The 21,377-nt window shown below is 28.4% G+C and overlaps 2 protein-coding genes across 2 annotated transcripts; one reads left to right on the forward strand and one right to left on the reverse strand.

The window, feature by feature from the left end:
• The first annotated feature begins 3,245 nt into the window (after positions 1–3,245).
• Positions 3,246–7,349, forward strand: LOC132938971 (zinc finger protein 431-like). The gene is made up of 4 exons (XM_061005952.1): positions 3,246–3,416; positions 4,173–4,360; positions 4,424–4,870; positions 4,928–7,349. The coding sequence occupies exons 2-4, from the start codon at positions 4,185–4,187 to the stop codon at positions 6,681–6,683; spliced, it is 2,379 nt and encodes a 792-aa protein (XP_060861935.1). The 5' UTR covers positions 3,246–3,416; positions 4,173–4,184; the 3' UTR covers positions 6,684–7,349.
• Positions 7,350–7,375: 26 nt separating this feature from the next.
• Positions 7,376–15,795, reverse strand: LOC132938972 (nuclear pore complex protein Nup85). The gene is made up of 11 exons (XM_061005953.1): positions 15,638–15,795; positions 15,155–15,450; positions 14,679–14,824; positions 14,233–14,504; positions 12,593–12,715; positions 12,301–12,519; positions 11,365–11,477; positions 11,082–11,299; positions 10,769–10,987; positions 7,831–7,930; positions 7,376–7,750 (listed from the first exon to the last, which is right to left on the reverse strand). The coding sequence occupies exons 1-11, from the start codon at positions 15,665–15,667 to the stop codon at positions 7,516–7,518; spliced, it is 1,971 nt and encodes a 656-aa protein (XP_060861936.1). The 5' UTR covers positions 15,668–15,795; the 3' UTR covers positions 7,376–7,515.
• Positions 15,796–21,377: the final 5,582 nt, after the last annotated feature.

Here is a 21,377-nt window from a genome sequence, read left to right on the forward strand (position 1 = left end):
ACTATAAGATTGTACGATATTAATATCTTAGTTAGGTTATTGCCGTAATCAAAAGCATGGTAAAAAAAAACATTGCCCTGTCTCCATACTTAAATGACAAATTTCTAGGATATTCAAAATAAAGAGGCTTTTTGTTTTCATCATCTGAAATTGAATTATAACAATTGATCAAATATTCAATAATTTGCTAATCGTCATTAGGTACCGTAAACAACTACAGCAAATTGGTATTGGATTGAACCGTATTTGTTTTTCACCACACACGTATAATTTACAGCATCCGACAATCTTGCAGGCTTTGAATTGTACTCATTATCGATAGCACCAAAACCTTCAATTATTGCTTTTTTTCAATGAGTAATTTGTCAGTTTTAGACAAAGAAAACTCCGTATCACTTGTACCTACAGTTAAACATTAGATATTTAGGTACTTATTTATAAATTATTTTTGATCAACACATCCAATAGTTATTGTATTTATTTATGACAAACGCCTTTTCCCAAGTGCCGAAAAATATAATTATGTCAAAAATGAATAATGTGAGTACAAATTAAATATAATAATATATTTCACATTCATTAGACGTTTGAACTGTTTTGTAAAATTAGTAGATATACTAGAATATTATTATGGGACGTACATTTCACCAGCCCCCCCAAATATAATTGTTGACATTTTTTTTTGCTAAACATTAGTGTGCCATTAGTATGAATTTGTGTGACTATTTTCAGAATTTGTGCGATACTGGTTTAACCGTAAATTCAAAAATATATATGGGGGGCTGTAGAAATGTTCCCCAGCCCCCCCTCATGGAAAAATTAACAATTTTCAAAATTGTATTTTGCCAAACATTAGTGCGTCATTAGTGTGAATTTGTGCGACTACAACCAGAATTTGTGCGAGACCCGTTGTACTCGGAAAAATCGTTTTTCCATTTTAAGCATTTTCTCAGCCCCCTCGTGGAAAAAATTACAATTTTCAAAATTTTATTTTGCCAAACATTAGTGCGTCATTAGTGTGAATTTGTGCGACTACAACCAGAATTTGTGCGAGACCCGTTGTACTCGGAAAAATCGTTTTTCCATTTTAAGCATTTTCCCAGCCCCCTCGTGGAAAAAATTACAATTTTCAAAATTTTATTTTGCCAAACATTAGTGCGTCATTAGTGTGAATTTGTGCGACTACAACCAGAATTCGTGCGACACCCGTTATACTCGGAAAAATCGTTTTTTCCATTTTGAGCATTTCCCCAGCACCCTCATGGAAAAAATTTACATAATTAAATTTAATAAGACCTCCTACAACGATTTGTTAAAAAAAAAATAAAAAAAAATCGTATTTAAAATTATACTAAAAGTACAATAATGTGATATTATTTTCTAAACAAGCATGCAATATATAAAAGGTCTTATTTTATATCTGAATACATTAAGTAATATTGGTGATGACTGATGACTGAATATGAAAATTTTTGATTTTGATCCAATGTTAAAATTGAATATTTCAACTTACCTGGAAGACAGCTTAAAAATTTATGGTGGCAAAAGAAAAATTTGCAAATTGTAATTTTTTCCATTTGGGAGGGGCTGGGGAAATGCCTAAAATGGAAAAACGATTTTTCCGAGTACAACGGGTGTTGCACAAATACTGGTTGTAGTCGCACAAATCCACACTAACGACGCACTAATGTTTAGCAAAATAAAATTTTGAAAATTGTTAATTTTTCCATGAGAGGGAACATTTCTACAGCCCCCCAAATATATTTTTGAATTTACGGTTAAACCAGTATCGCACAAATTCTGAAAATAGTCACACAAATTCACACTAATGGCACACTAATGTTTAGCAAAAAAAAAATGTCAAAAATTATATTTGGGAGGGGGGGCTGGTGAAATGTACGTTATTATGGGCGCATGTGCCGCCAGTGAAAAATATCAAGTAACAGTATACACTATACAATTAATATAATTTACAGATTATTATTAAGGGGCCTTGCTATGGCATTGATTTAAGAATAATCATTTAGGCAATTTCTAATCGCGTCGTATCCACCCGAGATCTATGTGTTAGTCGTAAATGATTATTAGTGCGTGTGGCGTCGGCATGCGGGTCAATTGTAGCGGTACGGAGCGGGCTCTCGCACGCATTTGCACACAACATTTAATGTCAGTATGTAATATTGTGATCATGAAAAAATGTTAATTTTTCACTCAAACATCCGATTCTAATTCCAACAATACGTCGCAACGTTTGCCCCCCACACCCCCTTTTGAGGTTTCCTATATTTACTCACTACATACTGTACAGTTTACACAACATTTAATACCAATTATTAATCATTAATTTTAGTGAATAACAATAACATATTGATTATTTTTCATTAGATTTGAAATAAATTTAAATTTTTAACTTACACTCAACAAATATTTTTAGAGAATTAACTCTTTTTACAATTACCAACCTACTATCACCACCTATGTCCAATAACTCAATAATAAATTTAGAACAAAAATAATAGTATCATAAATATTTATTTTTACTATAATAAATAATAATAATTACATACTCATACTTGTACTTACTTTATACTAATATCCTTATAATACAAAATCAAGTTTTCTTTGTTTTATTGCTAGTTCATCAATTACTTCATCGATACTTATGTCTACTGTACGATGAACAGATAATAGTGCTAGTCCATTAAAACGTTCCTAAGGACAATACAAATAATTAATAATGTATTACATTATAAATTATAATTCTGTATAGCAACATTAGAAAATAATATAAGAAAAACCTCATTCATTGAATTTGTTTTAATTACATCTTCTTCTTAGGGCAGCGCTCAATTCTACAGCCGCTAAATTTTGAAATGGATTTGCCTCACTAAGCGGAGTGCTGATAATGTATAGTTATCCGAGTAGAGTTGTCCGACCTTATCTTCTAAGACCGTGTATTTAGCACGGTTTAAGATATATCTTAAACCGTGGTATTTAGCCAGGACTGGTAGACAAGACGTATACATCTGTCAACCCTCATCTTCATTCTTATCATCATTAAATTTTAAATCTAGCACTAGGTAGCGTTAAAACCAGCTATGTACAATGGAAATCGGCGGAGGCACTTTGGGGTTCGGACCCGTTAAAAATTTGATCGTATCCGGTCCTCTCTGCTCTCTATCTAACTCCATGGAATCATGACAAGAAAAACATGTTATGAATGTGATAAATTCTCGACCAATGAGAAGTGGAGCATAACGTACGCCATATTTGCGCATAAAATCATCAGAATGAAAATATTGCTGTCATACCTGTTTATTTTGTCATGTATGGAATAAACTGTTTACAGTTCACTGTACCTACATCATTTTGGAGGCCAGTTTGAAGTTTCAATACAGCGTTGAGTAACGTTCTGTGTGAGTGTATAATATTATCTTAAATCGTAGCCTAACCTTAAACCTAACCGGCCGGGCCACAGCGAGTCTAGTATTCTTTTATATTTATCCACGGTCTAAGAATCTTCAAAGACCATGCTTTTTTCTGTAGTGTCTAATGATACCCAAGCTTAACCAGCCATGGCCCATGAGTCATTAACTATGTGAATATTAACAAATGATGAATTGATTCTCCCTGGGATAACTGTTAAAAATTTAAAAAATATAGGTTGATACAAAAATGAAGTTAAATATATAAAGGTACTATTACCATTGATTAAATATACTGTACTAAATATATTGTATATTTTATCAATGCTATTTTTATAATATAATATTTTATTAAGAATTGAACTCATTCGTTTACTCGAAATGTGGATTTAAATTGTCACCTAATGCTGACGTTTTACTAAAACACAACACAGAAATCGAGTAATTTATACAACAGGTTATTGTAGCTACCTATAAATTACTGTAATTTGTTAACACAGAATATATTAAGTCATCATTAGGTACATTCGGTATTAGGTTAAGCTAAAGCAAGTATTTTTATACAGTCTGTGCTTCTACGTTCTTACACATTTAGGGTTTACAATTTTATTTCTTTTATTATATTAGGTACTCAGAGAACCACAAAATCTATACTCTTCATTAAGAATTAAGATATGTTATATTAAGTAGTTCTATCTTAAATGTTTCCAAAAACCTAATTATACTGTATTTATATTTATGTTTCAGTATCAAAATATAATGGAGAAACATATAGATATACAACATAAAAATATTAAAATTGAGACTGATTACATTCAACAATTAGTAAGTAATGATGCTAGCATTAAAAATGAGATGGAAGACAGCAATGAAGAAGAATTTACTGATATTGGATACAATATTGACAAAACTAAACATAAAAACACTAATTTTAGGTAAATAATTTTTAATTATTAGATCATATAGTTTATATTTTGTTAAAATTATTTTATTTCCAGGACTGTTAATGTTAAAAAAGAAACCAATACAATAGTTAAAACTGAAAAAGATGAAACAGTATTTAACGATTGTGTGTTTAAAAACGAAATGGAAATTGGAATTGGAATTCCAAGAAGTCTAAATCAAAAAAAGGCTCATATAATCAATCCAATAGAAAATTGTAACAATCCTAATCCCACTGTTGGTGGACAGATACACAATCATGAAAAGGAATACCAGTGCAAAATATGTAATAAGAATTTTCAAGACAAATACAATTTAGAAGTTCACATATCACTTCATGCAAATATCAAGAAGTTTAATTGTATTACTTGTGGCGAGCAGTTTTTTGAATTGAATGGTCTTAAAAGCCATTTGATATCTCATATCGACAATAATATAAAATTGCTCGAAAATCAATTCATTCAAGAATGTAATGATGTTGGTGATTGCAACAGTAATTTATGGTATGCACAATGATAATTTAAATTTTTTTCGTTATTTACAATTAATTTTTTTTTTAGTAACAACATTACTATGCTTGATGGATTGAAGACAAGTCATCCTGAAGGCGAAGATCCAATTCAAAAGAGGACAATTAACAAAGTTCAGTTAGAGTTTTCAGTAGAAATTGAAAATATTTTATTAATTAAAGATTGTAGTATCAATTCAAATTTAACTGTTGGAAATGCGGTTGATTCTTGTGTTCCAGTAAATCGTAAACACATTAGTTTGGATGAATCGAACACTGCTAGTTCAGTTGGTAAAAATAATAAAATGTATAATTGCGCAAAATGCAGTTCATTATTTCATGATCGTGCAAGTATTATAGATCATCTAAAACCTCATATCGATCAATGTATCAACTGTTGCAAGTACATCGGTAGTCTGACTTCTTCTAAATATCCTGTTAGCTCCCATCCAGGAACACCATTTTATTTTGAATGTGAAGAATGTTACAATGGATTTTATACACTCAAAAGCTTTGAGAAATATTTAAGTGCGCAGAGTAATAAAAAAAAAGACAGACCATACAAATGTGATGTTTGTCTAAAAACATATATACATTTATATCACTTTGCTGCTCATCAACGATTACATAAAGGTGAGAGGCCATATCAGTGTAATATTTGTAATAAAAGTTTTCACGCCAAATTTAATTTAGAAACTCACATGTTTTCACATCAAATTATCAAGAGACATAAATGCTTGTTGTGTTCAAAAAACTTCCTTAAGATAAAGTTTTTCAAAATACATATGTTATCTCATGACTCATACATACATAAATGTAACAAGTGTGGAAAAGAATTTGGATCGTTGAATTCTTTGCAGAGACATCAGGATCTCCATTCTGGATACAGACCATACAAATGTATTGAATGTGGCAAGTCATTTTCAATGAATAAATCTCTCACACAACATTTAAAAAGGCATGAAGGTTTAAAACCATATCAATGTACTCTATGTGATGAGAGTTGTAGCACTTATTTTGATTTTAGGTGCCATAAAAGACTACACAAAGGTGAAAAGCCTTATAAATGTGATATCTGTGAAGATCAGTTTACTCAATTAACTGATTGGAGTAGACATAAAAAAACACATTTTGAACATAAAAATTTTGAATGCAACGAGTGTCATAAAAAGTTTGCTAGTAAAACTGGTGTCAAAAATCATTTGCAAACGCACTTAGAAAAGATTAAAAAACATAAATGCAAAGTTTGTAACAAAAATTTCTCACAAAATGCCCATTTGTATGAACATGAAAAAATTCATAATGACCTTAAACCATATGTTTGTAACATTTGTAAAAAGAGTTTTATTTCTCGTTATAATTATACCAACCACTTAAATCAACACACTGGTGCCAGACCATTCGTGTGTGATTTATGCGGAAAAACGTATCCAGCAATTGTATCTCTGAAAAGGCACAAAAAAACAAATCATACATGTGATATTTGTAATAAATTCTACAGTGACCCCAAAGAACTCAAGGTTCATAAGACTACTCACGAAGAATTTAAACTGAGGCAGTATGCGTGCACATTGTGTGACAAAGCATTTAGAAATCAACCAGCTTTGGACAAACATCAATTAACTCATCTAGTCGAAAAACCGTTCAAGTGCGACCTTTGTTCCAAGTCTTTTATAAATATTACTGTTCTGGAAATTCATAGAAGAAAACATACTGGCGAAAGGCCATATAAATGCAAATTATGTCATAAGACATATCCCCAAATTAGTTCACTAACTCGACACAAAGCTATTGTACACAATAAATAATTATCCATACATCTAATAAGTAATAATAAAGAAGTAAAGAATACAATATACATTAAGTTAGGGCATAGGTATGATTCTTAGTACCTAGACTAAATGTATACATTCGTATTGTTACAAAATTAATTATTAAGTTTAGTCAGTAAGTTTTAGTAGACTAAAATCAATTTTAAAACAACTTAGAAAAAACTTAAGCTATAATATAATACAGAGATAAGAGTGAAGAAAATGGTGTTTTTCCGTAGAAGAAAGAAGTACTCATGGTACATGACAATTAGCTATGTGTTTTCTGTGACTTTAGTACCTTTCAAGTTAGTATTTATTTAGAATAGATTACATAAAATTAGTATTTTTGTAGATATTACTTGAGTAATACCTAAAATAAATCAAATATTTTGAGTTGAATCTTAAATGTTAACCTGGCGTTACTTGTTGTTATGTGTATCACACATTTGAGAAGGAATGGTTAATAAATTGTGAAAACTTTCTAGTTCTAAATTAACTTTTCTGTAAGTGCTAAACCATTAGATGAAATCTGTTTGTCTGTATTTAATAATAAAGTATGTACGGCACAATAATAATTATTCTATTTCATGTGTACATTGATATATATTATATTAATAATATTCAATTTTATACTATTATAATTGCTCGTCATGGGTTTTTTTTCCTATCAATATGACTGAACACAATAATATGTTAAAATAATAATATATTTGAATAATTGGGTAAACAAAACTGATTTATTTTCACATTTCTTATATATTTTTATTAATTATCGTAATTAAAAAGATAGTAAATACTTAAATAAAAATCTTAATACTAAAGTATTTTTTTACACAATCATTTTTTTTCTTATTAAACTGATAGACACTAGTTTAACAATACCTTGACGAATATTAAACACTTTGCTTAATAAATACTGATTGTCAGATTCATTATCTTCATTCCATTCTGTAATGGCATCATCCAAGCGCATTGTAATTAGAGACATGTCAGCGATATTAAAGTAACACTCATTACTGTTGTCGATGAACATTAGAACATCCAGTAATAATGTTAGTCTAAAACTAAAAACAGTACAAGGTAATTAAAAACAATTGCAAATTAATTTAAAGTAAATATTATGTAATGTAAAATGAATCCTTACTAATTTGGACAAATATTAGATCTTAAGAGTTCTATGTACAATAATGCGGCCTCATTGAGTTTATTACCCATAGCGAGTTTAAGAAATTGTATATACTTCCCTAAAAAAAAAAAAATATTTATATATGGTTAGGTAGGTCTTATAAAAAATATAAATTATCTATTTATCTACTATTATCAAAATAATTCTAAGAAACAAAAATTTAAATTAAATTATCTCGAATTAGTTATATTTTTAAACAATTCTACATTGGCTACAGGTAATATTTTTTTCTTGGATAACTAATATTTTAAAGGGGCAATCGTTCCTATTTAGTAAATTACCATTGTATTTAAAAAATATCAATGCCTCCAAAAATATTTACTATGATTATGAATTTTAAAATTACTACCATTGGGTTTATCTTATAAATTAATAACATGGATTTAGAGAAAATTGTTCAATAGTAACTAATTTAGCTAGCTAAATATAGTAGAATCATTGAATCCAGTGTTTTCCAACGTCGGATCCCTCAGAGTATAGTAAAAATAACCTTCCCTAAGAATCATAATAATTTGTGAACCTCAGTTGAGAAACGCTGATTTAATCTAAGTGCTTAAACCGATGTTATCTATACTGATTTAAAAAAAAACTTTTGATCACTTAGACCAGGTGAGTCCAACCAGCGGCCTTTAAAGCTTTTTTTTTGTCTCTCTTTAGAAGACATTTAATAATTTCAGTGTTTATAAGTGTGATGATTTAAAAAAAAAAAGCTAAGTTGGTGGGAGATGGCTCAGTGGCAGCCGGTCATATAGCTAACTAATATAATAACAATGATAAGTATTCTATAATAATTAGATATAACTTCTATAATGTGACAACTTGTGTATTATATTAGGTATAACATTATATTTGTAATAAAAAAACGAAACAAATTATTTTTTCTTCTTTTGGCGACCCCTTAGTGTTTTAATATGTGTAAATTAGCCCGCCAACTACAAAAGGTTGAGCACCCTGACTTAGACTATAACTATAAAAAATGTATTGTATAAGATGTGATCTATTTTTATCATGGTTGAATTATTTCATTCAAAATAGATTTCAAATACAGCAAAACTTCTATATTACAAGGCCTCATGGGCACAAAAAAAAATGTGTTATAGAGAATTTCGTTAAATAGATTTAAATAAATGTGGTTATCCTAAATATTTTGATAAATAGAAAATTTTGTTGATTGGAGTTTTGTTATATGGAAGTTTCACTGTGGTAGATAAGGTAATGTTTTCTCTAATCAGTAGCCAAGGGGGTTTTGGGTGTTTAAACCCCCCCCCCCCCCTCCCAACCATGACATTTCCCCCTAATAAATATATTGTTTATAGGGTTCGGTACTACTTGCATCTTTTATTGTAGTGGTCGTAGATTATTTTAGATGAGTTATAAATTTAACTTATGAAATGGCGAGATTAAATACAAAGTTTGAATTTGCATATTTTAGGAAAAGTGCACATTTGAGCGATTATTAGCATATTTTGCATTTTTACAACTTAAATGTACATACAATTGTCGGGAAAAAATCATATTTGGATAACATTGAAAAATATCTTAAAAATATTGTGTTTGGTTAGGTACAATAGGCGCTAATTTTGAGATTTGGGGAGGTCGAAGCATAAAACTATACTATTATAAAATTGAATAAGCTTAAAAAAATTTAGTAAATGTTTGGGAGGGCTGTTAAAGTTGTTGGTGGAGCTTGGCTACAGTTGGCCTTATTTTTGCAAATGGTACGTAAGATTTTATAAGTCTTTGTGACATAACTGTATTAAAACTATAAGTGACATCTAGATTCTAGATTGTACGAAGAAATGAAAATCAATAGATAGATGTTTGTTTATCACGTTATTCGTTATTACTTATTTATTAACCTAGTATTTTATGCCAATATTTTAAAAATTAAGTTGTTCTATTTCACAATAGTTTAAAAATATCCAAAACATGTAATAGTGTCCTCTGTCCATCATAATAATCAATATAGGTACCTACCTATATTCAAATTAGTAAACCCGTGTATAAATTATTTTTATTATGTTTATATACCTACTTATTTTTTAGTTTTTTATTACCAAAATTGTAATATGTTTTATGCATTTTTCAAAAATAATATAAAAATGTACCTGTGTATATTTAAGCATATTTTGAAAATTTTGACTGAATATTTCGATAATTTTTAGCGCAATAAGTCAAGTCCCGAACCCTAAATGTATTTATATACAAAAACTGTAAAAACTTGGTTTTAATCTATACTTAAACACCCCCCATTCCATAATCCTGGCTACGCCACTGTATCTGATCCAATATTTCACAATATTCATTCAGGTGTTCCACAAGATGACCATTTATCCCATATTTTAATTCTTCTTTTTATAAATAATATCTCATCCATAATTAAATACTTAAACATTACTTATTCCTTATTATTTTCTAATGATACAAATATTTATAAAATTATTAATTCATACATAAATGCTCTAAAGTTGGAGTCTGATTTATATAATTTTCAAAAATGATGCATTACTAATAAAATGTATCCCTACATTACCAAATGTACTATACCTAATTTATTTAAGTACAAAAAAATCAAATATATATTATGACTATTATAACTATTTGATTCAACAATTGAATGATTGTCTGTTGTGAATTACTTAAGAATTTACTTTAATGAGAAATTTAACTAAAAGAAAGTTATCTCAACAAGGTTAATTTTTAATAATAAATCAATGTTTTTAATTATTCAATTATATTATATTATATTAATATTCAATTTTAAATCTATATTTTGTAAATTGGAGTTTACTCCATATAAGACAAAATTAAAATATTAAGATAAAATATTAGAAGAAATAATAAGAATAATATAATGTATTAATAGATACAAATAATAATAAAATTTAGTATTTACCAATAAACATAAAACGATCACAGGTGACAACAATTGATCCTAAATTGTCCAGTATATCTGGACAAGCAAAGGATCCACCTTTAACATATTCTTTCAAATATAGATCACCTAAATGTGTGGCAAAAGCGCTGTCTTGCCCTCTTATTGCCCAACACAGAGCTTCACCAATTCTTGATTTTTGTAAGCTTAGCATTCCTTTCACTTTACAAACACTAGAAACTAATAATAACAATAGTTTTAGTTGATAATATATTTTATTAATTAGCAATACATTTTAATCAAGTAAAATAGTTTTTTTCTTAAATTTGCTCACCAACATTATGTAAACGCCTGGCCGTTGCATAATGTAAAATTTTTGACACTCTCAAATCTGATGTTATTTCTAACTTTGACAACAACATTGATAGATGGTCTTTACCTACAGCTGAACAGTAATCTAAGTAAGTAATACCAGCTTGCCACAATGAGTGATGAGTCATGAGAAATGTTCCATAATCAAGGAGATACTGTTCATTTGGATTTGTGTTTTCTCTGAAAATGTAAAACTAATATATTATTAATATTTCTTTTTGATATTGAATTATTCCTCATCTTACACTACTTCAGACATGTCAAACTCTGGTTCAATTTTATCACACAGATGTAACAAATTAGTCAAATGAGTAGATGACCATCCAGAATCAGGATAGGATTTTAGTTTTTTTACAAACTGAAATTAAAAGAAAAATACACCATTTTAAAAATTAATTTAATTTTATGAATTTTAAAAGTATTTTTGTTTTGTTTTTTAAAATTTCTGAATTTGACATTAGTTGTTATACTTGACATTTTTGGCTGTTAATTAAGATACAATGTAGACAAATATTTCAAGTATGTACAATACAAGTAGTATGCAAGAGTGTAAAATGTATGGGCAAATTAAATGGTCATAAATAGATTTAGACTTGTGATCCTATACACTTCTTTTTTTTAATTATGTTTAATTCAACCTATAAAGTTGATTTTTTTTTTTGTAAAAATTCTCATTTTTCCTAATTATTAAGAAATGTAGTACCAGAAACAATCTTTTAATAAAGTAAATTATTTGCTCAAAAAGGAACAGACAAAAAAAAGAAATAACATTCATTGTTAAACGAATACTATATTGATCTTTTAGGTAATTCAAATATGCGTTAATTTAGAACTTTAGAACACATTAGCAAACAGATTATTAAAAAAAAAATGTTAAGCCAAAAAAGCAAAGTAAAATGTTGTGTATTTAATATTTTATTTTACAAAGTATGTATCAAATTTATAATGAAAATTGCTTTACATTAGACGGATTGATAAAAAAAAACAAATGCCTACAAAATTTGAACTCTAATTATTAATATAATTTTCTGTTTTTACTCCATACTAGAGTAGTATAAATGTACTTATCATACTCACTTTAGCACAACTATAAAAGGTATCAAAATTACACAATATTTTAGGTATCTAATAAGATATTATAGTTAGATTTTTTTAGTAAATGTAGTAATTTAAATGCATACCCCTTCTAAATCTCCATCAAACAAATCTAAAGCAAGTGTATCCATATGATTATACTCAGATTCTTCATAATATTTAGCAACACTACGATGAGCATATAAGCTTAAGCTATGTTTTTTTACAGTTGGATCTGTATATATAAGTTGAGCGACAAGAAATTGAAACCATGTTGAACAGTGACTGCGGATCAAACTTGTAGAATCCGGGTCTCCACAAATAATCTGAAAATTAATTTTAATGGATGAACCATTATAATAAACATATTAATATATAATATAATATTGAACCATATACCTTCATAACATCATTGAGATTTGAATCTGATAAGAATATACCACATTCTAATTTGGATTTTGCACTTGATTGCCAGCCCTTGAATCTAGATGTATATTCTGCAATTGGCAGGCCACCATATACCTAAAAATGAACATTTGATTATTAATATAGTTCATGGACAAAATTGTTGTGATACCGTTGACTTCAGTGGTGGGATAAGGAGATCAACCCCCCTCCCATCCCAATAGGCTGTATATAATATGCAAACATTTTCTGACTCCTAACTTAAAGTCTATAACATAACGGGCCACTGGATAAAATCATATCCCTCCCCAAGACAAAAACCTAAATACGTCACTGGTTGACTTACAACTTAAATGATGTAGCCTTAAGAGTTAAGAATAAATAATATTTTATCACCATAGTAGGAGTAAAAAAAATGTGTATATTATATTTTTAACAATCTTACAGTCCCAAATCTATTCAGTATTAATAATTAATAATATAATACTAATAATATTAATTTTTATAATACCTATTCTATATATTCAAGTTTAAATAAAATGCAATTGAAAATATTACATACTAGGTGATCCCATGCACTTTGTTGCCCATTAAAAACGCCAACTCTATATGAATAATATGTTTTACATATTACCATGGCAACCATTTATATACAAAAAACTCAAAATAATATACAAATGGCGGCCATGGTAATATGGACACACAGGCAGACATACATTCATTTTTTATATATATATAGAAGATAATTTTTCAAAAAATGTATTCTTTGAAAATGGTCTAGTATTATATAAGAATATTTTTTACATTAAAATATATGGTATTTTGTTACTTTACCAAAACCATTTTTTTTTTTAATTTTGGAGGATGGATCTGGTAATCGTAGGGAGTCACTAGTCACTATTTAAAACACTGTAACTGGTAAGGTTATGAGAGGTCCACAGGACTTTTAGTTTAGCAACCGGACCTATTGTCTACCCAAAAATAATTGCAAAAGTAGTTATAAAGTAGTTATTATAGCATCGTATAGCATAAAGACAATTAAAAGCAATCAAATAGAGCATTGTGCCAATGTGTAAAATCGCAGAATTGTAAGTTTCATTAGGCTATAACTTTAAAACTAAGTTGAACCTACTAATTCTGTTTGCGCCATTGTTCTTAACTCGCTGAAGTACATAAGTTTCATAAAAGAAACATAAATATTCTTTATAGGTCTGGTAAACTAGAGTGATACACGAATACGTACAAATCACAAAATAGTGAACTTCATTAGGCCATAACTTCAAAACCAAGTCTGACCGCCAAATTCTGACATCACCGTCATATTAAAGAAAAAACATTGCTAAAAAAAGGTGTTTGGTAAAATAACAAAGTTCCAAATATATAATTATAAAAACAAATAAATACCTATGTATTTATTCTTGCCACCTGCTATAAAAATTAATAAATTTAAATGTTCATAAAGTATGAAAATATTTGTTTTGATTTTTTAATAATATAATCAAACCAGAATTTATTATAAAAAAAAGTAAGGTATAATAATTTAAGCATTCAACATTACTATCCAAATACTCAACTAATAAAAATGCTGACTTTAGAATTGAATGTGATTGTAATTTAATAGATGTAAAACTTACACTATAGGTAGGCATAGATTTAAATATTTTTATTGCATGAATAAATGGTTCAGTGTCACTTTGAGAGTGGTTGGACAATAACATTTTGGCCGTGTCAATGTTTCCTTGTAATACTAGTCCAATAACAGTATCCCAATAAAAAGTAAACTTTTCTTCTACATGTTCATCAGTTAAATAAGCAATTTTATTTTCTGTAATTACTGATGCTTGGTTTTCAGCATTTTCATAATGAATTTTAATCCAATCTAAAAGATTGTTTAAAATAGTATCACCTAATTAACAAAAAAAAACACATTAATGATCTTTATGCTTAATACTATACTATACATTATACAAAATATTAAAATAATAGTAGTAGGTGGATAGAAGTATACTTATAGATATAAAACTAAAAAAATAAAGATACTAAATATTAAGAATTCAAAAATAAAATACAAATATATTACCAGGAACAGTCACAAGGTAAAGTACTTCACACAGATGCCATATGAGTTGAAGATTGTGCAGCAACATTTTATATTGGTTATACGTTTCATTTGATTTGTCCAAGTTGTTTCGGTCAATTGCTAATATACAAGTCGACAATATCGCCCTATAATATATATTTTAAAAGAATTACAAATTATGCTTTAATTAAAGTATTAATAAATTCATTCTCAACTAAATGTTTTATACCTCCAAATAATTAAATCATTAGTAGGTACCAATGACAATATAAAGACGATTGAATTACCTAAATACATTTTATAATTTAACCAGCAACATTTATAGTTGTATCATGTAGACATAAAATGAATAGTATAGCCTGATTATTTATTTGATTAACTGCAATATTTAATTTTGATGTTTGTTCAATAATATAATATACATTATTATTGACAATAAATAATTTGTTAACATTAGTAGTATTTGATCAAATAACCTGTATTTTCTACTATAGTACAAAGCATCAGTTGCCTTGGTTGGGTCGTCCACGTTGATTTGTAATTCTTGGAACACTCCGCTTGACTCATTTACCAGTTGTCTTACTTTAGGATCAAATAGCATTGTTTTATGTTTCAGATGTATGATGTTCCGTTCAGTTTTATCATCACCAGATGAATTTTGATTGTTGGATGGTCCAGAAATTTTGGTTGGAAATATACAAATATTAGTCATTCCAAACCATGAACCAAACATCCTAACTTCATCATCAATAAATGATGGATCGGGAATGGACTGTAAAAAGACAAACATTTAAATTATTTTAAATAAAAATTAGGAACCTAAATAGTAAACGATTCTAGTTAAAAACAAACAATTTTATTGATGTTCTACCAATTGAGACATACTACGAAAAATAACAAATATCCCCAGGATAATACACGAGTATTCAGCACCCACGTATTGTATAAGTCCTACTTACCAAAGTATCATAAACTATAGTTTTACTCATTTTTAGAGTTTTTGTGTGTGAACGGGAAAGAATAATAATTTAAAAACATGAAATTCGTTATCATCTAATTCTTCGGCGGTACTGCACAACTGCAGCAACATGCGCACGGCGTCTGCGTTGGTCCGGCTGTCAGATGTCTGTAATGTGGGCTGAACAGTAAAGTTGTCATCATGGATTAAGCAATAAATGATTCCACTGGCCATTGCATATTCCATGGATATTTTCCCGCCAACAGTTTTTTATTCAAACCACGGACTATCCGTTGAAGGTAATATTATACTAATATCACAGAATATATTATGAAATATATTTCATATATTCAGTGGTAATATCTTAGTCCGTGATTCGAACAATCCTAATGTCTTTATCCTGTAGACCAGGGGTCTTCAACCTTTTTATGCAGCGGGTCACACATTATTTTTTTTAAATCTTGCGGGCCACATTTGTAGTAAAAACATGTATTTTATATAAAAATTCAGTTTTATTATTACAATTTTTAAAATTAGGTAGGTACATTTAAAATTACAAATTATTATTATTAAAACATATATAGATAAACATTTTTTTTAATTACAAATTTTTTATTTTATTTTTAATGTGAAAACTGACAATGTTTTCCACTAACTAATTTTTCGATATTTGGTTGGATCTGAGACGATGCAATTCTGAGTGAATTTTCCAAGTAAATGTCAGTTTACCGAGCTCGTTTTAGATTTGACAATTTTCATTCGTGAAAAAATGTGTTCACAAGTGTAAGTACTGCCAAAAAGAGTTATGAGCATTAAAAAATGTATAAACAATTTACAATTTTAAAATACTCATAATTCACTTTAAAACTGAAATATAACAAAAAGCCGATGAGATGCCCTAGATAACATTCTTAACTTTAAATTTTATAAGAGGTCAATTCACTCTAATTTTAAAATGAACAGGTGATCTGCTGAGCGTAAAATTTTCTATGTCGTACACGTATAGGACGGGACAACATATGCGGGTGCGACGTCCTCTTAAGGTAAACGGGAATTTTTACGAAAAAAAGATTTTGGTTTTGGAATAACTCTAAAACAAATGACCGTAGATACATGCAAATTTCACTGGTTGTTGATTAAGCATTGATTTGTTTTAAACTGTTTTCGGACATTTTCTGTTTCCAATTTCTTTAGTTTTTTTTTCTATAAATATCAATAAAATTGTATTTGTTGGGTAAAAAAACTTTAAAATTTAATACAATACAAGACTCTTAATAGATTGTTACAATGAGATTTGTAAAATATTAAAAATCCATACTCACAATTTTTTTTATAAGCATTTCAAGTTTGAATTTTGACAAAAGGCGTAAAAATCACGACAATGTGCAAATTATTTTGAGTTAAAAATTCCTAAAAAATTTTCTTTTTAAGTCTAAGATATTAAAATGTAATGCAAGATTCCTCATAAGTTTGTCTATCTTTAATAAAAGAAAAAATGTCTTCAAGGAAATCAAATTAAATTTTTATGAGCGTTTGAAGTTCATAATTTAAAATAAAATAAACATAATTTTTTTTATATGACAAATATGACACCTGCAGAGCACATAGAACAAAATATAGTTGTCAACTGTTTTCAAACATTTTCTCAATTAAAAATTTAAAATAATTGAATATTAAATATTATTATTAATAATTTAATCAATCTTTTCTTAACATGTAGCATTTTAGATTCTGAGCGAAGCGCTGAATGTATTGATTTTACAATGATGTGTTTTTTTTTATTTTTGTCTGCAGTCATCTCCTATTAGGACAGTAAAAGTGCTTGGATTTTCTTCAACAGTAACTTTTCTGGTGGGAAAGTGAATCTAGTTGGTACTTTGGGGGTCAAAAGTAAAAATTTCCCAGTAGTTTTCAAAAGCGACGCGAAAAAAAAAAAAAAAATTAAGGAAAAACGGGAATTTTTACGCAAAATCTGTTTTTGAGAAAATCGATTTTGGTTTTTGGTGTAACTCTAAAACAAATGACCATAGATACTTGAAAATTTCACCGAATGTTTGTATTAGCATTTTCTATACACCATACAATTTTGAAAATATTTTGACTCTTTTTAAGCTGTTTACAGACATTGTCAGTTTTCAATTTTTTTAGTTTTTTTTTTCTATAAATATCAATAAAATTTTATTTGTTGGGTAAAAAGCGTGAAAATTTAATGCAAGGCTCCTGATATCATTTTACAATAGAAGTTGAAAAATATTAAAAATACATGGGCACAATTTTTTTTTATAAGCAATTAAAGTTCGAATTTTGACAAAATTTAATAATTATTTTGTAGTTATAAATGTATAAAATGTTTAACTTTTATGGCTAAGGATTAAAAATTTAAAACAAGGCTCCACGTAAATAGGTCATATATAAATTACTTTATTCACAATAATATCATCAAATATACTTGGTAATATCATAGGCTGACGGACCATTTTCGCTCAGAATCGTTTTTCTTATACAATGATTTTATATTATTTAATTCAAATATAACACCATCCATTACAGTGACCCACTGTACAGAAGAGCGACATCCACTTATCCACCTTTTTTATTATGTAGATACCTATTTATATCAGGTTTTTGTATTATGTTGCATATTATGTATTTATTTATATCAGTTTGTATTATTTGCTTAATTATTTTGCATATAATTAGTTCAAGAGAATATTTTAATAAAAAATCATATTTATTGCATATTTTATTATGATGTTTATAGAATATATTGGAAGAATATTTTGGCTATTTTAAAAGAATATAATTTCGGCCCCTACTTATGGCCGAGTATGGCTCGGAATAAAATGACTTACAAACATCGAAAAATGCATTTATGAAATAAAACCTCTAAAAGAAATTCCTAAAAAAATCCATGTAATTGACCAACAATTTCTTCAGAAATCAAATTAAATTCGTTAATCGTTTTATTTAAAAACTAGATTACCTTCTTTTAATCTTAGCACAATATGTGTAATTTATATATATTTAAAATTATTTTCGTAATATTATATACTGACGTAACACTGGTATTTGTTGTCTCCGTCTTACCGGCCAGTGCGTAACATGGCAAATTTACGCTCAGAAGAACACTCGTAGCTTCGTTACTTTAAACGTTAGAGTAAATTGACCCTATAATGAAACTTGATGTTAAGAATATTATCTGTGTTAGTACGTTGGTTTTTTACGATAATTCAGTTTTGAGCATTTTTAATTTACGGTATATTATATACGCATAACTTACTAAAAAATTGAACTATCGTAAAAAACCCACATACAAACACAGATAATATTCTTACCATCAAGTTTCATAATAGGTTAATTCACTCTAATTTTTAAACTAACGAAACGTTTGACGTTTCTAGTACTACACGTGTTATGCTGAGCGTAAATTTGGTATGTTACGCACTTGTAAGACGGCGACAACAAATACCAGTGCTGCGTCCTCTTAAAAACTTAAAAATTACCTATCAAAATAAATAATGCCCAAAAAACGTTTATAAACGCACGTCAGTCTATGTCTTATGTGACACATAAATTGACTATGCATACAATAAACGTCAAAAACCTCGAAAAATGCAAAACAAGTTCGTTGTTAGCATATATTGTGTACTTAACAACACATGTTTTGTATCTTGGAAAGCATCATGTCAAGCGTTCCAGAAAAAATATGCAAATTCATCGAAATTCGAGCCCTAGTTATAAATTAGTACCCAGAATGTAAAATATTAATATTTAAAAATGCTCATAAGTCACTTAAAAATTAAAACAATGTAAAAACCTAACAAAAGAACAAATAGTGTTCTTACCTTTAATTTTGGTAGGTGCCAAGTAAAATATTCACTCCCAAATTTTAAATTGTTTGATGATTGTAAATATAATAAAATCATATCACTGCATATGGCATAGCCTATAGATGGCTTGATCAGTAATACGCAACCTTAAGGTTGTAATCTTACCTTTAAATTTTATAAGAGCCAATTGAGTCAATTCACTCTAATTTTTATACCAACGGAGCTAAACGTGATCTGCTGAGCGTAAAATTTGCCATGTTACCTACTTGTAAGACAGAGACCTGCGGGACAATGCAGGTGTCAGTGTGTCACGTCCTCTTAAAAGTCTTAAGCATAGACCTAAAAACTTAGTTTATTCTCTTCTTCTTAAGCACCATAAGGCACAAACTGCACAATAATATAGTACTACTAGCTGATCCCGTGCACTTCGTTTCCCGTTAAATGTACCAACTCTATATGACTCAAACTTTGTTCAATTCGTTATTTAATACTAGGTGTATGATGTACAAAATTTATCTTAACTTTTCTGTTGCCTGGAATAAAAATTCTGATTCACAGCAGTATATTATGAGGTAGGCAATCTACCTTCGGTAGATCGCAGACCCCGTGCTGTTTGTACGTAACTTTATAATTTAACTCTTAAGTATCAAAGTTATACCAAGTATGACACTGAACTTCTACTATTTCCTAAACGGCTGGACTAATTGTGAATACCGAGTCTGTCGACCAATATTTCCTCCTCGTCCACGAAGACGTGGCATTGTTTTATGTACGTAACTTATATGTGAGTATAATACGCTCAATACTTATACGTACCTAATTGCGATACATATAATATCAAAACACAGCGTACAAAAAAATTAAAAGCATTGAATGAATACACTGATTTCACGGCAACCAATAATTATTATTATAATAGCTTTAAAACCCATGGCAACCATTTATATTTTATAAACCAAAATTTCCACCGCAAATCTCTAAATCCCCGTTTGAGCACATCCCCTGGTTGGACCTAGGGGGATGATTTGTGAATCTAAACGGGGTCACCCAAACGCATACAAAACAATTCATTCAAATCGGTCCAACCATTTAGGAGTAGTTCAATCACAACACACATACAGCAGAATTATATTTATAAAGATGACTATTATACACATTTCAAGTTGCAGACCTTAAATTAATGATGACATTGATTTATTAAATAAATAGTATAATAGTAAAATAAACATTATAGTAAGGTTTTCTAAAAATAACTGATAGAGGTCACATTGGCACAATAAATATAGGTAAATAGGTCTAATTGTCAGAAATTCAAAAACCTAAACATGTGACATTTTGTTTTTTTTTCTACAACCACTTATTGTATATTTATAGTTTAGTTTAGGGCCCAATTATAAAAACCTTAAGTTTATTTAATTTTATTTATTTGAGAAATATCAAATATTTTTTTTTAGTCAATTTTCAAGTTAAAATCATAATTTTAGATATTTTAGAAAATGTATTTATAATCATGGTTAAACATTTTAATATAGTATTATTTAAATCACACCAAAGTCTATTAACAAAATACATTATTTGAAAGCTAATGTTAAAATAGTATTTCAATTGTCTGATTAATTATTGTATCAAAAATTCTCATTTTCTTATAAGTGTATATTTTTTATCTCTGAAGTCTAAATGAAATTCTCTAGCAGTCTAGCATAAATGTTGTGGTTTTCTTCATCGCAAAAATCGGATATGATAAAAACTAGAATTTCTGTTAGATTGATAGTTGTTGTTTTGATTTAACTATAGTTCAATTTTATTTTAATACATTAATAATTATATTGATTATTATAATCATTGGTAGGATGTTGAAAAATATATATATTAATGTATGTTTAAATATAAAAGTAATAATTTATTCGGTTG

This window comes from Metopolophium dirhodum, chromosome 2 (genome assembly GCF_019925205.1).
Source record: "Metopolophium dirhodum isolate CAU chromosome 2, ASM1992520v1, whole genome shotgun sequence".
In the NCBI taxonomy this organism is placed as follows: Eukaryota; Metazoa; Arthropoda; class Insecta; order Hemiptera; family Aphididae; genus Metopolophium; species Metopolophium dirhodum.

Excerpts from the sequence above, each read along its gene's own strand:
- LOC132938972 (XM_061005953.1), bottom strand. The coding sequence starts at position 15,667 with ATGAGTAAAACTATAGTTTATGATACTTTG. Across the intron at positions 10,988-11,081 it reads CAGGCGTTTACATAATGTTG|TTTCTAGTGTTTGTAAAGTG; the intron begins GTGAGCAAATTT and ends TGTTATTATTAG. Across the intron at positions 7,931-10,768 it reads TGATCGTTTTATGTTTATTG|GGAAGTATATACAATTTCTT; the intron begins GTAAATACTAAA and ends TTTTTTTTTTAG.
- LOC132938971 (XM_061005952.1), top strand. The coding sequence starts at position 4,185 with ATGGAGAAACATATAGATATACAACATAAAAATATTAAAATTGAGACT. Across the intron at positions 4,361-4,423 it reads CATAAAAACACTAATTTTAG|GACTGTTAATGTTAAAAAAG; the intron begins GTAAATAATTTT and ends TTTTATTTCCAG. Across the intron at positions 4,871-4,927 it reads GATTGCAACAGTAATTTATG|TAACAACATTACTATGCTTG; the intron begins GTATGCACAATG and ends TTTTTTTTTTAG.